At 31.2% G+C, this 14010-nt stretch overlaps 1 protein-coding gene across 7 annotated transcripts in view; it reads right to left on the reverse strand.

Annotated features, from left to right (window-relative positions):
* Window positions 1–14010, reverse strand: part of LOC145247907 (uncharacterized) — a 151029-nt gene that overhangs the window by 58655 nt on the left and 78364 nt on the right. For 2 of the 7 annotated variants that reach the window (XM_080109531.1, XM_080109537.1), the window contains exons 9-10: window positions 13023–13166; window positions 2953–3036 (exon numbers count right to left, since the gene is read on the reverse strand). The exons of 2 other annotated variants lie outside the window; for them this stretch is intronic. In XM_080109531.1, coding sequence (XP_079965657.1) covers window positions 2953–3036; window positions 13023–13166 — 228 coding nt within the window. The remainder of the gene's footprint in view (window positions 1–2952; window positions 3037–13022; window positions 13167–14010) is intronic. 3 more of the 7 variants (XM_080109532.1, XM_080109534.1, XM_080109533.1) reach the window with 3 other exon arrangements.

Here is a 14010-nt window from a genome sequence, read left to right on the forward strand (position 1 = left end):
CAATTCGCCCATGTATGGAGTATTCTTACCACATCTGGGCTGGTGCATCTACCACTAGTCTCTTATTCTTATACAGGGTCCAAAAAAGAGTCTCCGATCTAATAGGTCTTGCACTGTCGGCAAAAATGCAATCTCTGTCTTATCGACGAAATGTTGCATCTCTGCACCTGTTTTATAAGTACTTTAATGGAATGTGCTTTGATGAATTCATAACAAATGTCCCTGCTTTGTGTACATACCCCTAACTAACTCGACAAGCAGCAAAATCACACCCCTTCCCTGTTGAGATCTCTAGATGCCGGAAAGCCTTCTAATAGCTTCTTCCCTCAAGCTGCTAGACTTTGAAATTCCCTCCTTGTTTCCTGCTTTCCTAACTGTATTAACCTGCAGAAATTTAAATGTAATGTAAATAGACATCTCGCTGCTCAACTTCCAACAGTCTCGTGTTAAACATGATTCCAAATAATAGCCTCTTATGTTTCAAGTGGCAATATTCTTTGCTTGGAATGAAAAAAAAGTAAAAAGAGTAAAATTGAAGATTACTATGGCCACCTTCATATCCAGTATATGTGAAAAGAAAAAAAAAACAACAAAATGCCAACTCGGTGAATAATACTAACCCCAACACTAGCTCCATTTGTCAAAACCTAACATCATAACTGCCCCCTTCCTACAATAGACATGCTAACATCAAAAGATTTTTTAAATTTTAAAGCCATTTACATAATAACCAAACATTCCACAATCAATAATCTGAATTACAAAACTAGTCACAACATTTTAAAGTATCTAGCATAGTAATTGATATTACCAAATTCTTAGCCGTTAAACATTTATTTATTTTTATGAAAATCGCCCCAGACAAGGAGGCATGAACCATTTGATGTAAAAAGCTAAAAAAAATTACTTCAAGGTAAAAAAAAAACTTGCAGTGTTAAATGGAATAGATTCTGACCCAGAAAACAGCAATTCTTTCCTCTTTGCTAGTGCTTATGGAATGTGAGGACTAAAGGACAAAATAAGGGAAGCAAAAGTTATGTGGTTGTCAAAAGTAAACTCAAGATTCATTTTCTACTCTCCTTAAATTATAAGGTGGCATCGAATTAGCAAGAAACCCTTCAAACTTGAACCAGAAATAAATGACTGATCATATTTTCTCCATTCTTCTCCCTAACATATTTTCTATCCCTTCATTTTTTTGCAACTGAAAAACTGACAGGTTCCTCTAATCGATCCGTAGTGCTGTTGTTGTTTTCTTTTTCTTTTTATTTGTTTTGTTTTGTTTTGCAAAAATGAAAAGCACGTCTACCTTACAAGAATGTAACTTTTCTACCTGAAAAACCGATGCGTTCCACTAATCGATCCGTTTTAAATTTATAATATTGTTGTTGCCGTTTTCATTTTTTTTGTTTTTGATTTTTTGTTTAGTTATCCATACCATTTTTCAAAAATGCAAAGCACGTCTAACTTATGGACAAGAACTTATCTTTTCCAACTGAAAAACCGCTGTGTTCCTCTAAATCGATCCATTTAGAGAATAGCAAATGTTGTTGTTACTAATTTCTTCTTTTTTTGCTGTTTTTATGATTGGTTTTGTTTTGATATCAGCGGCATTTAAAAAAAATGAAAGGCACATCTAATCTAGAAGAACATACTTTTGAATTTTGCACGCATAGAACATAATCACATTTGCATGCAAAACCTCAATATTATATACCATCATTTTAAAGTTGAAAATTACTAACTGTTAAAAAAAAAATCAGCATTGAATGAAGGAAATTAAAAACTAACAAACGTTCAATTTGGGCGCAGACATTAGACAATCCATAGTGTTTGAACGACAGGAAGTCGTTAACATTGTATAGGCGCTAGTTGACTGCCTCTTAGTTTATACTTGCCGGACAGTGCTAATCGTTAAGTATTATTAAAGGGGCTTGATAATTCTAATTAAATGGTGACCAATCAGTCAATGTATATACTTAGGGTTAATGAAATGGAATGATTGTCAGTTGAAAGATGAAGAATATTATGGGAGTATAGAAAATGCTGAATGAACTAAGTTTTATTACTTACGATCATGGTTTATGTTGAGATTTGATTTGAAGAGGATTATGTTGCACCAGTTCCACAGTAATGTGTGGCACAGATGAGAAGACTTTGCTAAGAAATCTGTTCATAGAAATTCTGTCTCATGCTAAGTAAAGAAAAGAATTTTTCCTCTCTGTTGTGTTAGTAAGGCGAGTTCTTATTGTGAATGTTTTAAAGGAACAACAAATTGAGCACTTTCCATGAAAATAATGATGGAGTATAGAAAAACTAGTAACATTTTTCAATAGCGAACACAAGAAATCATTCCTAACTAGATTGTAAAGTCAAGTTTGTAATTTGTCAATGCAAGAACAACTGCTCTGCTTGGCACCTCTTCAGATGTAGTGGCAGTACTCCTTCTTAATATGTATCTGATTCTTATACATGTAGACGATTGTGTCAGGCGTCAGGCAGGTATTTTCTGTAGAATGATCCAGTCATGTTTCTAACAACTTTAGCAACAGACTGAATATATGTCTTCTATTTTCTGTCAATTATCTTTCCTTATTCTTTTGTACTGCCATCGATAAATGTGAAAACATCTTTTTTTCTCTCTTGACTATTGCACCTTTGAAGAAGGTATATCATATACCAAAACCTCATATGGAATGAATACATTTTCCACATAAAAACGATTGCCTAGCCATGAGACACACACATGCGATTCTTCAGCCTTTGTGTTTGTGCATAAGACAACTGACGAGCTGCGTACGTTATGATAAAGGATATTGATTTCATCTAATGCACATCTGCAGATGTGAAAAGTGCAATTAAGACAAAGGTTGAAGCACATGGTGAAACATACATGGGAGGGGGGGGACGCGTGCAAAGGCAAAATATTTACAAAGAAAAAAATATACAAACAAATCAGCAGGTCCGCATCCACCAACAAAGAGGAAATCAACGGAGTTCTCATGAGACAGAAAACACGTGGCACGCAGAATATGGCTGGCAAAATATATTTGAGATAAAAAACAGAAGTTATTTTTTCCGTGAAACAAAGTTACGAGTTAATTTATATTTAAAAGCACAATTTATTCCATGTGTGTGAAAAGAAACATGCTTTACGCTAGAAACGAATATCTTCATATTGTTCTCTGGAGCTACTGAACAAAAATGATAAAAAGGAAAAGAGGAAATAGGAGGTACTAATAGGTGGAAAACATTTGCATGAAGATTGTTAGGAATTTATTTTGCTTGAAACATAATATTTCTTTTTTAAGATAAAGAAGTGCAATATAAAAAAACTTTGAGAAAATTTAAATGTATTACTGGGACATATATATATATATATATATATATATATATATATAGAGAGAGAGAGAGAGAGAGAGAGAGAGTGCATGGTGTTTAATGTGTTCTTTTAATTTTTATGTGTGAGAAATGCAAGCACTGCACTAGCTGCACTAGTGGGGCAGTAGAGGGAAGACAAAACAGTTTCGCATAAGATCCTTACTTGAAAAAGTTTTAGTGTATATATATATATATATATATATATATATATATATATATATATATATATATATATATATTACACCAATTTCAGAACCTTGGAAATGAAGCAGTACTGACAAATTTTTCTGGGATAACAAGCCAGACTTTTTTCTAAATCCAGAATGACCACATTAATGAAACTTATTTACATAAATTATCACCATCATCACCATCATCATCATTTATTTACATAAAGTATCATCATCATCATCATTGTTAAGTTTACCCAGTTGTGTCCCTTGAATACTCTCCACAACAGAGAGTTAACTTCCCTACCGGAAACGGTGTAAAAAGAACTTTCGAAATATATAGCACGAGCGGTACACACGTTTTAAATAAATGCTCTTTGACCCTCCCCCCTCAAAAATACGGACTGGAGTAAGGTCGAATAGCATTTATTTAAAATGTGCGTACCGTTCGCGCTATATATTTCGAAAGTTCTTTTTACACCGTTTCTGGTAAGGAAGTTAACTCTCTGTTGTGGAGAGTGTTCAAGGGACACAACTGGGTAAAGTTAACAATCATCATCGACTTAATGTCTATTATACATGTTGACATGTGTTAGACGGCTTTTAGAAATTACTTTCAAACTAACTTATCTCTGGCCAGATCTTTATCTTTCTTTCTCTCAAACCTATCCTCATCACTTTGTCTCATGTTTTCTCTACCAACTGATCCTGCTACCTCAACTGTTCTACACACATTTCTTTATAGTATCCAGATTTAACCTTCCTCTGAACTTACCAAATCTAAGCTTGTCATATCCACTGTATCATTTCCGTATCATTTCTCACCATGCAATGCATGTCCTCAACTCAACCCTCACTGACTATGCTTCACTTCAATGCCTCATCACACTGTGCACACATGTTTAATAAACTCTTCTCTTGGACAACAATAATTACATTTTGATGATTACTAATGACACCAACACCAGCTCACTTGCGGTGCGCAAATGATATCAATAAAGTATCAAAACTTCTGAACAACCAAATCCAAATATATTTTCTCTCTATTTTCTCACATTTCTTACACACAAACATCATCTCGCAACCTGTAATTTCACTGCCTTTCTTATGCACCCAATGCATGCAAGCAGTGTAAAAACGGAGTTGCTCCTAACTTCCTTTCCAAAACTGTGCAATCTTTCTAAGGGCTTTCCAACACTCGTCGTCACCATTGTTTTGGTCCTCTTTTTTGCATGTCTTTGAAGTATGTGGTCATATAAACGTTTTACACGTTTTTATGCAGTCTCTTGCATTATTGCTGCAAGATCTTTCAAGCTGCACTAGTTGGGCAGTAAAGACAAAACAAGGTTGCATAATAAGATCCTTACTTGCAGCTTTGGTAGCATTCACATGTCTCTTTTTTTTCCATAGCATTCTCCCAAGTGTTTAACTTAATAAACAAATTTTCCATTATTTCTGTTGTTGTCCTGTAAGGTTACGGAAGAAAGACACAACTCAGTAATTAGGGGATACAAAATATATTGAACAGAAAAGCAAATACAAGGAATGTAGGGTGTAGGTATACGACAGTTCGACTGTAATGGCTGCAAGATTTGAGCACAATAACGCCAATAGACATATTCTCCACAAGTTTCAGAGGCAAGCACTAACTCATCACCATAAAGAATCTCTTCAAGATAATCCATACTGAACACTGCTTCTAAGATACAAATGAAAAGCAAGTACAGATTCCTGGTATACTTTCATTTAAACTTTAAAACTGTCATTAAATGTGCTGTTAATTCTCACACGAGATTAAGTATTTCTGTGCATTGCTTAAACAACCATCACCAAACACGCAGTTGCTCCTAATTTATACAAAGTTTAACAGACAAAATCTCTTGATACTCGATCAAAAAATCGCTTGATATTCAAAAACGTTTTCAAATCCACAAAAATAAAATATAGATCCTTCTTCTTAGCAAGATAATTCTCTTGAACTTTTCTAGGATAAATATAAATAATTAAAAATAAAATATAAATAAAAATAAAATATAAATAATTAAAAATAAAATATAAATAATTAAAAATAAAATATAATTAAAAATAAAATATAAAAAATAAAATATAAATAATTAAAAATAAAATATAAATAATTAAAAAAAAATAAATTTAAAAAAATATATATAAATAATTAAAAATAAAGATAAAATATAAATAATTAAAAATAAAATATAAAAATTAAAAATAAAATATAAATAATTAAAAATAAAATATAAAAAATTAAAAATATAGCACCGGTGGTAGTTTGCCAAGGCATAAAACTAAACTGTATTTCATCTATGCTTATCCAACTTTTTATTTGCAGTTCAATTATTCTCCTAACCACTTTTAGCACGTGACCCATCAATTCTGTTTCTAGTGCTTCACCTTTACCCTTGTAGCAATTCACAATTGTATTAAGTTCTCAGTCTTTCGAGACAACACTTTCTTTTAGTATTTGATTTGTCATTTCTATGATCATTTAAATGCCTGTTTCACGCACGGCCTTCAATATTTAGGAAACAATGCCTTCATCTCACAGCTTTCCCTTGATCTCTTAAAAACAAACTGATCTGCGTTTGTGCCAGACATCCATGAACAGAAAAGATGTTTTACTAGCTTTATGCAATCATAAAAATTGAAAACACAAACACAAAAATATAAGGTTCAGGATTTGGAGCAGAAGTATTAAGAGATCCTCATTTATTTCTAAGCAACACCAAAGCTATCCGTTATTAAACTTAATAAAAAGAACAAATTAAATTGTAAATAGAAATGTTTTATTTTTCTTCATATTTTAAATATAAAATACAACTTTGAATCCTTGAAATGATTTTTACTACAAATTTGTTTTCTATTTTTTCTTTTAAAAATGATTGTATTAATTTTGTAGTAAAGGTTTGTAGTCACACTCCTTCCTCTGACTGATCTTAAATATCAAAAAAGAAATTTCTAATGAGATCATAGATTAGCTGTTTTGCCAATGTGTGAATGTCTAATCTAACCCACAATGTCATTCATAGTGACTAGAGGAGAAACAAAAAATGAATTCATTCACATTCCTCAACGGTATTAGACACAATGACTTTTTTAGCCTGCCAAAGATAGATATTATAAGTTACATCTTAAAGTGATATTAGCAAGTGCTATAATACCACAGATGATATTCACTTTTGATTGACCGGGGCCGGATGTAACCGTTATAAACCTGGCACTCTACTGAATAAAGTCTCTATCATGCTTGTTCCGTTGTTTCATCGTTTCAACATTCCAAGCTGGTTCAGCTGGTCGTTTCCAGTAGTAAGCGCTTCATATTTCCAGCCTTCAGTCAGTACGTTGGCTATGCTATTAATTTTTGCTTTGCTATAGCGCTCGTTTCAGAAAGTGTCATATGGTGTTAAGAATATAATGAGCTCCTATAAGTCTCTTTCTCAACTCCTAATCTGTGAAGTCACATTTTTGTGCTAATGTTCTGGTCCGAGTAAAGAAGTCATCTAATGATTCGTTATTGAATAAGGTAAAGTTTGTGGATCTTAAAATTGACATTTGAAGAAGTCCTGTAGGTAGTCAAATGATTTCTTTCATTGATCAGTGAAGCCACTAGCATTTAAGTGTCTTAGGTCTTGGTCCCTTATATCACGCTAATTTTCTTGGCTTGGTTTGTTTTGTCAGTAATTTCTTTATCTTCTATGTATAGATCATTTTTTGTTTTGTTTAAAAAGCGCCATGGCTTCACTCGGATCTGGATCAAACCAGTTCACTATTGGCATGAGATGTGACATGTTTTTTCTTATTTTATTTGGGAATTTTTTATTCACAGAGTTTGTTATTTCCTATTTTCTGACAAGATTTTTATATTTAAACGATGTGAAACAATGTCTACTCGCAGTTTGCAGTATTGCATTGTATGTATGATTCTGCCACGTTATGTATCGTTTGTTCTTTTATTCATTTTTCTGTTTGTCTGTTATTTTCTGTTCCGTAAGGCTGTTTGCGTGTGTGTGTGTATATATATATATATATATATATATATATATATATATATATATATATATATATATATATGTCATCCACATACAGTATTGTTTCGCTGTTTCACAGCTCATCAGTGCGGCTAGACAGGCAACTACCTCAAGCCAGGATTGAAACCTGACCGTCTGTATGAGAGTCAAGGCTCTTAACCATTACGCTATCGGCGACTGTGTGAGTCATGAGTTTAACGATATCTTGACATCATCCGAAATACCTAAGCTCGATTTGTTTACACTAATGTGTATCACTTCTCAATATGCTCAACTCAAAATTATATATATATATATATATATATATATATATATATATATATATATATATATATATATATAAGAGCAAATAGTTAATAAAACATTTTTATATTATATATATATATATATATATATATATATGTGTATATTTTATAAATCCCACCGCTGCCACCATGAAATATTTGTTAGTATTTAGCAAAAAAGCAGAGGCAAGCAATGGAGCAAGCATGATAAAAACTTTATTCAGGAGAGCGCCAGGCCGGTAACGTTTACATCCGGTCCCAGGCAAGCAGAGATGGATATTATCTGTGGTAGTATAACATACCTGTCCACCTACGCCCCCCCCCCTCGCACTCATTGTATTGATCTTTATATCAAAGAAATCAATATCCAATGAGGTCAGTCAGCCAGGTAACAATAACTTATGTATGATTGATTAGAAATAAAAACTCAAAGTAAAGGTTTCCCTTTTTTCATTAATGCATTTATTCACCTTTTTTGCTCCATTCCTGCAAACTTACTTGTGTTAATACATCCTCGTTATAAACCTCATTCTCTATATGCATGTGTGCATACGAAAACTAAATTAGGAAAGGAGAAAAAAGTAAAAAAACAAAAACAAAACTAAAAAAAAGGGAGAGAATCAGAAAATATATTAAAAAGTAATAGGAAGGGAAGTCTGAGAAATACTAAGCTGTGATTGGTTTATTAAACCACGTGATTTTTTTCTATTGTTATTTGAACCCTTCTAAAAAACAATACTTATTTTACTGTTTAGAAGGGAGGCTTACTATTAAAATATCATTTAAACAAAACCACTTATGATGATATTTAGCTGGAGACAACTTAAAAATAGCAGTAACATATGTACAATTAGTGGCGGTAGGGGAGGGGGAAGGGCGAGGATGTTTCTTGTTGAAATTTGATTTTATAAGAAAAGAGGTAAAAGCAAATAAATTGCTTGACGATTGCCTTTCATCATCGATAAAACTAACCCTAGTTTGAGTTGATAGTCAGGGTTGATTCCCTAAATTTGGCTTCAACTCATTGTTTAGATGTGGAGTTTTGGAATACTTGATTTGATTTTACTTTAGACTTTTTAAAACAAAACTTATATTTACAATAAAAATAGAATCATTGAAGTTACTATTATTTTCACATTATCTGTCTCCATATACACTTTATCATCGGAATGTTTTAATGTTACGTTTAGTAATTCTAAAATTAAAAATATGTTGTTTTTTTTTTGTTTTTTGTTTTTTTCAAAACTGTTTCAAAGGTTTAGGTACAAAATGAAAATTATTTTCTTACTACCTAAGAAATAAAATTAAAAGTTAAGTTATAAACATTTGAAATTTTAAGTAAAAAGTTATAAACATTTGAAATTTTAAGTAAAAAGTTATAAACATTTGAAATTTTAAGTAAAAAAGTTATAAACATTTGAAATTTTAAGTAAAAAAAACTTATAAACATTTGAAATTTTAAGTAAAAAAAATTATAAACATTTGAAATTATAAGTAAAAAAAATTATAAACATTTGAAATTATAAGTAAAAAAAATTATAAACATTTGAAATTTTAAGTAAAAAGTTATAAACATTTGAAATTTTCAGTAAAATGTTATAAACATTTGAAATTTTAAGTAAAAAAGTTATAAACATTTGAAATTTAAAGTAAAAAAAAGTTATAAACATTTAAAATTATAAGTAAAAAAGAGAACATTATTTTTTAACAACTTCTGAAGAGTAAAAGAGTCTGAATTTCTGAAAGTAATAAATTTAAATATTTTTGTCTAAGATCTTTGTTGATGGTTTGCATTCAAGTTTTCTTGGATTTCCATTGTCAAGAGGAAAATGGGACGCCCCCTCCCTAAAACAAACAAATACTTGCGTGCAAACCATTAATTTGAATGGAATCAATCCTCAAGCCAACAAGCTTGGGAACTGAGATTGTAGGCTGGACAAATGAAAAACAAGATAAAAAAAAAAACAACAATTAAATGAAAAAGATGATGATAATGCTGATGATACTGATAATGATACACAATGGATAAAGTGTTAAGTAATGATCAGTTTTAAATGACATTAAAGAACATCTGTCTGAATACATGCAAGGAATGAATCAAATAATAATAATAATAATAATAATAATAATAAATAGAAGAAGAAGAAGAAGAAGAAGAAGAAGAAGAAGAAGAAAAACGGATTCTAGAATTTGTTAAAAATGTTAGTAAAACAAAACAAAAACTGCTAAGGTTTTGTAAAAGTCGTACATGCAGAAGTCAATTTGAAAAAAGAAAAGATAAAGGCAAACAAAAAAGCAAACATAATAAAAGAATATTGCAGCTTCATTTCCATCCATTTTAATAATTGTTACAAACCTTCCCTTTAACTTCATAAAATCTAATGCACCTAAAGAAGGTGACGGTGCCTAATTGGTAAACGACACTGAAAATCTGAGTGTGCCAAGTTCGAATCCAATTTATTCTTCAGAAACACTTTCATAAAACCCCACCCCTAACTTACTGGGCAGGTGGTAAATCACACAAATAAATAAATATGTAGATTATTCAAGCAATTAACCAAATTTTTAAAGATGGGTACTTGTGCAGAATTTGAACATGCTATAACTAATTGGCCGCTCGGTTTTGCTCAGAACATGACGTCAACCGCCGGCTTTCGCCAAACATCACTGATTATCAAAGTGTAACAATGCTACTCAAGGAAAAAACTGAAGAAAACATTTAAATATAATAAAATCACCAGAAAAAAAATATATAATGAAAATTTAAAAAAAAGTTATAATGACCTACCATAACAATTTTTGTTTTATTGTTGTAGCAATTTTTTTAAGTGAAAAAAGTAAACAAGTTGTATTCCCCCCCTCCCCATTTTTTGCCAAATAAAATTGAACAAAATTAATAAGAAAACCATTTCTTGTGTGTTTTTCATGCATTATTATTTTTTTTTAAATTTATTTTTGTAACTAATGTAAAGTAAACTTTTTATTTTGCTATTTTTTCTTTTTATGGACAATATAGGGTGGGGCTGAGCAACCATTTTCTTTTGTTAATTAAATTAAGAGAGATATTCCCTTAGAAGTTGATAGACTTTTCCACGGTCACATCAGACAATGTCAGGGTTGGGTGAGAAGAGACAGTGGATGTGAAAGAAACTTCACCAACCAGGTAGGCCAAGAGGTAGAAAAATTTGAGCACTATTGAGATTTTCAGTTCGGCATGCTGGAAAAATATTCCAGTCCTTATCGACGTTCATTGCTGACATTTTTTTTCTGCCATATCCATCCTCAACGGATCCTCTTTTGGCAATGATGCACCTCTTGCCACAAGACAAACATTTTTTTTCAGTGATTAATAGTTTTGTTTGACAATATAAAATGACATCGCCTGCAACTGTTGATCCAAGATGGAGATATTCATCTTGTACAAAGTTGTTAGGCCGTTTGAGAATGTGTTGTTTACTTGATCTATTGATTTTTTTTCCTTCCAATATTTTTCCCAAAAATTGTCTGCTCCTTTGCCACACATTAATTGGTTTATTGGCACAAAAGGTGGAAATGTTTTAATTTGGCTTAACAGGATGACAAAGATTATTTAGCATTCATGTCGGTCGTAAATAAACACTGTAATGACTTTAGACTAGCAGAATGATCGGCAGATGAATTTAAATGTCTAATTTTTGCTCGCAAAAAATAGTTGAGTAGCAGCAAAACTCAAAAGTGAACCTAACACAGAAACTTATGGAGGATTGCAATGGCTTATAAGCATGAGAAGCGAGTCTAAAAATATAGAGGAATTGGGTGTAGTATACGTCAGTAAAGTATAAATCTAAAAATTATTTCCTTAAAAAAGAAAATGGCTGTGCACATTTTGAAAACGAGTGGACTATAAAGAAACAAAAGAAATTACCCTTGAGACTATGTAACTGATGCGGAGAATTACACTGAGAAAAATTCTGATCATTTCGGAATAAAACTTGTGAAAATTGTGGCAATAAATTTTTGCATTGCAAAAGCAAACATAAAACAAAAAATAGAATCAGACAAAATTCGAGGAAACGTTAAATGAAAATTCAGTAAATACTTATGGTCTAGGTATTCAATAAAACAGTGAACTTACAGTTACCTTTCAATTCTAAAGTTGCATATGTGTACACTTTATCTAGAGTAGAAAAGGCAAAATATAGGCAAAATATAGGCAAAATATAGGCAAAATATAGGCAAAATAAAGGCAAAATATAGACCAACTTTGTCCATCTCAATGCCACATAGGTGATCACAGATCCATATTTCTGAACTGTTCTACGAAGAGAGGCATTCGGATGAAAACACGTAATCCAACTTAAAGAGAGGTGACTCGATAAATAATAATAACAACTATTGTCCTCCTCCTATCTTTAGAGACAATGGATAACCTCTGAAAGAATGTCTGTATGATGAGGAGTTGATAGTAAAGCATAGGTTGCACAATCACTAACCACACATCTTCCAATCTGGTATTGCTTATGTTTAGTGGTAAGGAGAAATCAAAGATATCCAAAAGCCATGCTGGAATAAGTGGAGAAGGACTGATGTTATTTTGGAGTCTCCATTCTCCTAGACTAGTTGCTCTACCAAGGCTTGGGAGTCTAATGTAGCCTACTATTTCACTCACAGCTGAAAGGAAAAGTGACTTTGGGGCCACTTCAAATTTCAAACTTATGTTACCTGATATTCCCAAATAGTCACCCACCTAAGTACTAACCAAGCACAATATTGCATGATTTTAAATTTCAATTCTTTGAGACATTTCTCTACTAAGGCTTTAGAATCGGTCTAGTCTACCCTACTATTTCAATGCTAGATCTGGGAGGTGAAGAAAAAAAATTCATACCTTTCTCAGTAGTATTGGAGAAAGACATTTCAAACGTATGGATCCATTATTCATCTAAATACTGACCAGGATCAAAATTGCTTAACCAGTAATGTGACAAAAACACATGTTTCAAGTTAATATAGAGGTAATTAAATATTTCAAAAGTCATGTACATGAGATATCAGGATATTCCTTATTTAATATTCAAAGGGACATAACTCTGCAAAAACTATACTGAATCGGCTGTAACAATTTTGTCAGGATGGAAATTCGCTTTGATGTTGAGATAGCATACGGTGAGTTTTGGGTGTTTGTACTGGTTTTTGTTGGTGTTGTTGTTGGTGTAGTGTTGATGGTAACAGATTTAGTTTTGTTTTCAGTCTTTTAACAACAATTTTCTGCTTGGACAGCCGCACTGAAGAAGTGGCAGTAAGACCTGCTTTGAAAGAAAGAAGAAAGAGTTTCCATTATATACAAATAAAGAATCTACAGATTAACATATTCTTAACCTTTTCTTACTGTAAAAATTGTTGTCAACTAAAGATTCTTCAACCTCATAAAATGATCATCACTTTTAAAAAATTGTACTCATAATTTGATTTTGAAACAATTAATTAAAAAAAAAAATTAAGTTAGAATTGTTTAGCCTAACAACATCAGATTAATCAGTTTTAATGATTGGACGATCTCTTTTTTTTCTAATGTTTGTGGAAGGTGATAATGTATATAAAAACATAAAATACCTTAACATATTACTGTAAAGATTCCATTATTACCAATAGATTTATTAATTATTAAGTAATACTTGTATATCTACAAATTGTAATTGAAAAATCTTTTAAACTATTTTGGCATGATTATTATTTTTTTAATATTGAAATAATTTTGTACATTATTTCTTTGTCTTTCACGTAATATTTTTAGTACGTTATCTATGTATGTATATATATATATATATATATATATATATATATATGAATATATATTATATCTGAATATATAAATTCAAGTATAAATATACAAAAGCGATAAATACTGTGAGATTTTTAGAATATTCATCATAAAATATATTAGATGTTAATTTTTCAAAAAATCGTATTGTTAAGTACAACTGCAAGATCATGTGTAGATTTAAAATAGTTTTAACTGTTGTATCATTCTTTAAAACTATTCTGTAAATTCAAACCTGTTTAGAGCTCTACAAAAATATATCGCCGCTTATGTATATAAGTGAGCAAAAATATAGTTGGACATTTATTTAAATTGAATTGACCTATTCTTAT

The sequence above is a fragment of the Euprymna scolopes genome, chromosome 26 (genome assembly GCF_053919585.1).
Source record: "Euprymna scolopes isolate OS-2025 chromosome 26, ASM5391958v1, whole genome shotgun sequence".
In the NCBI taxonomy this organism is placed as follows: domain Eukaryota; kingdom Metazoa; phylum Mollusca; class Cephalopoda; order Sepiida; family Sepiolidae; genus Euprymna; species Euprymna scolopes.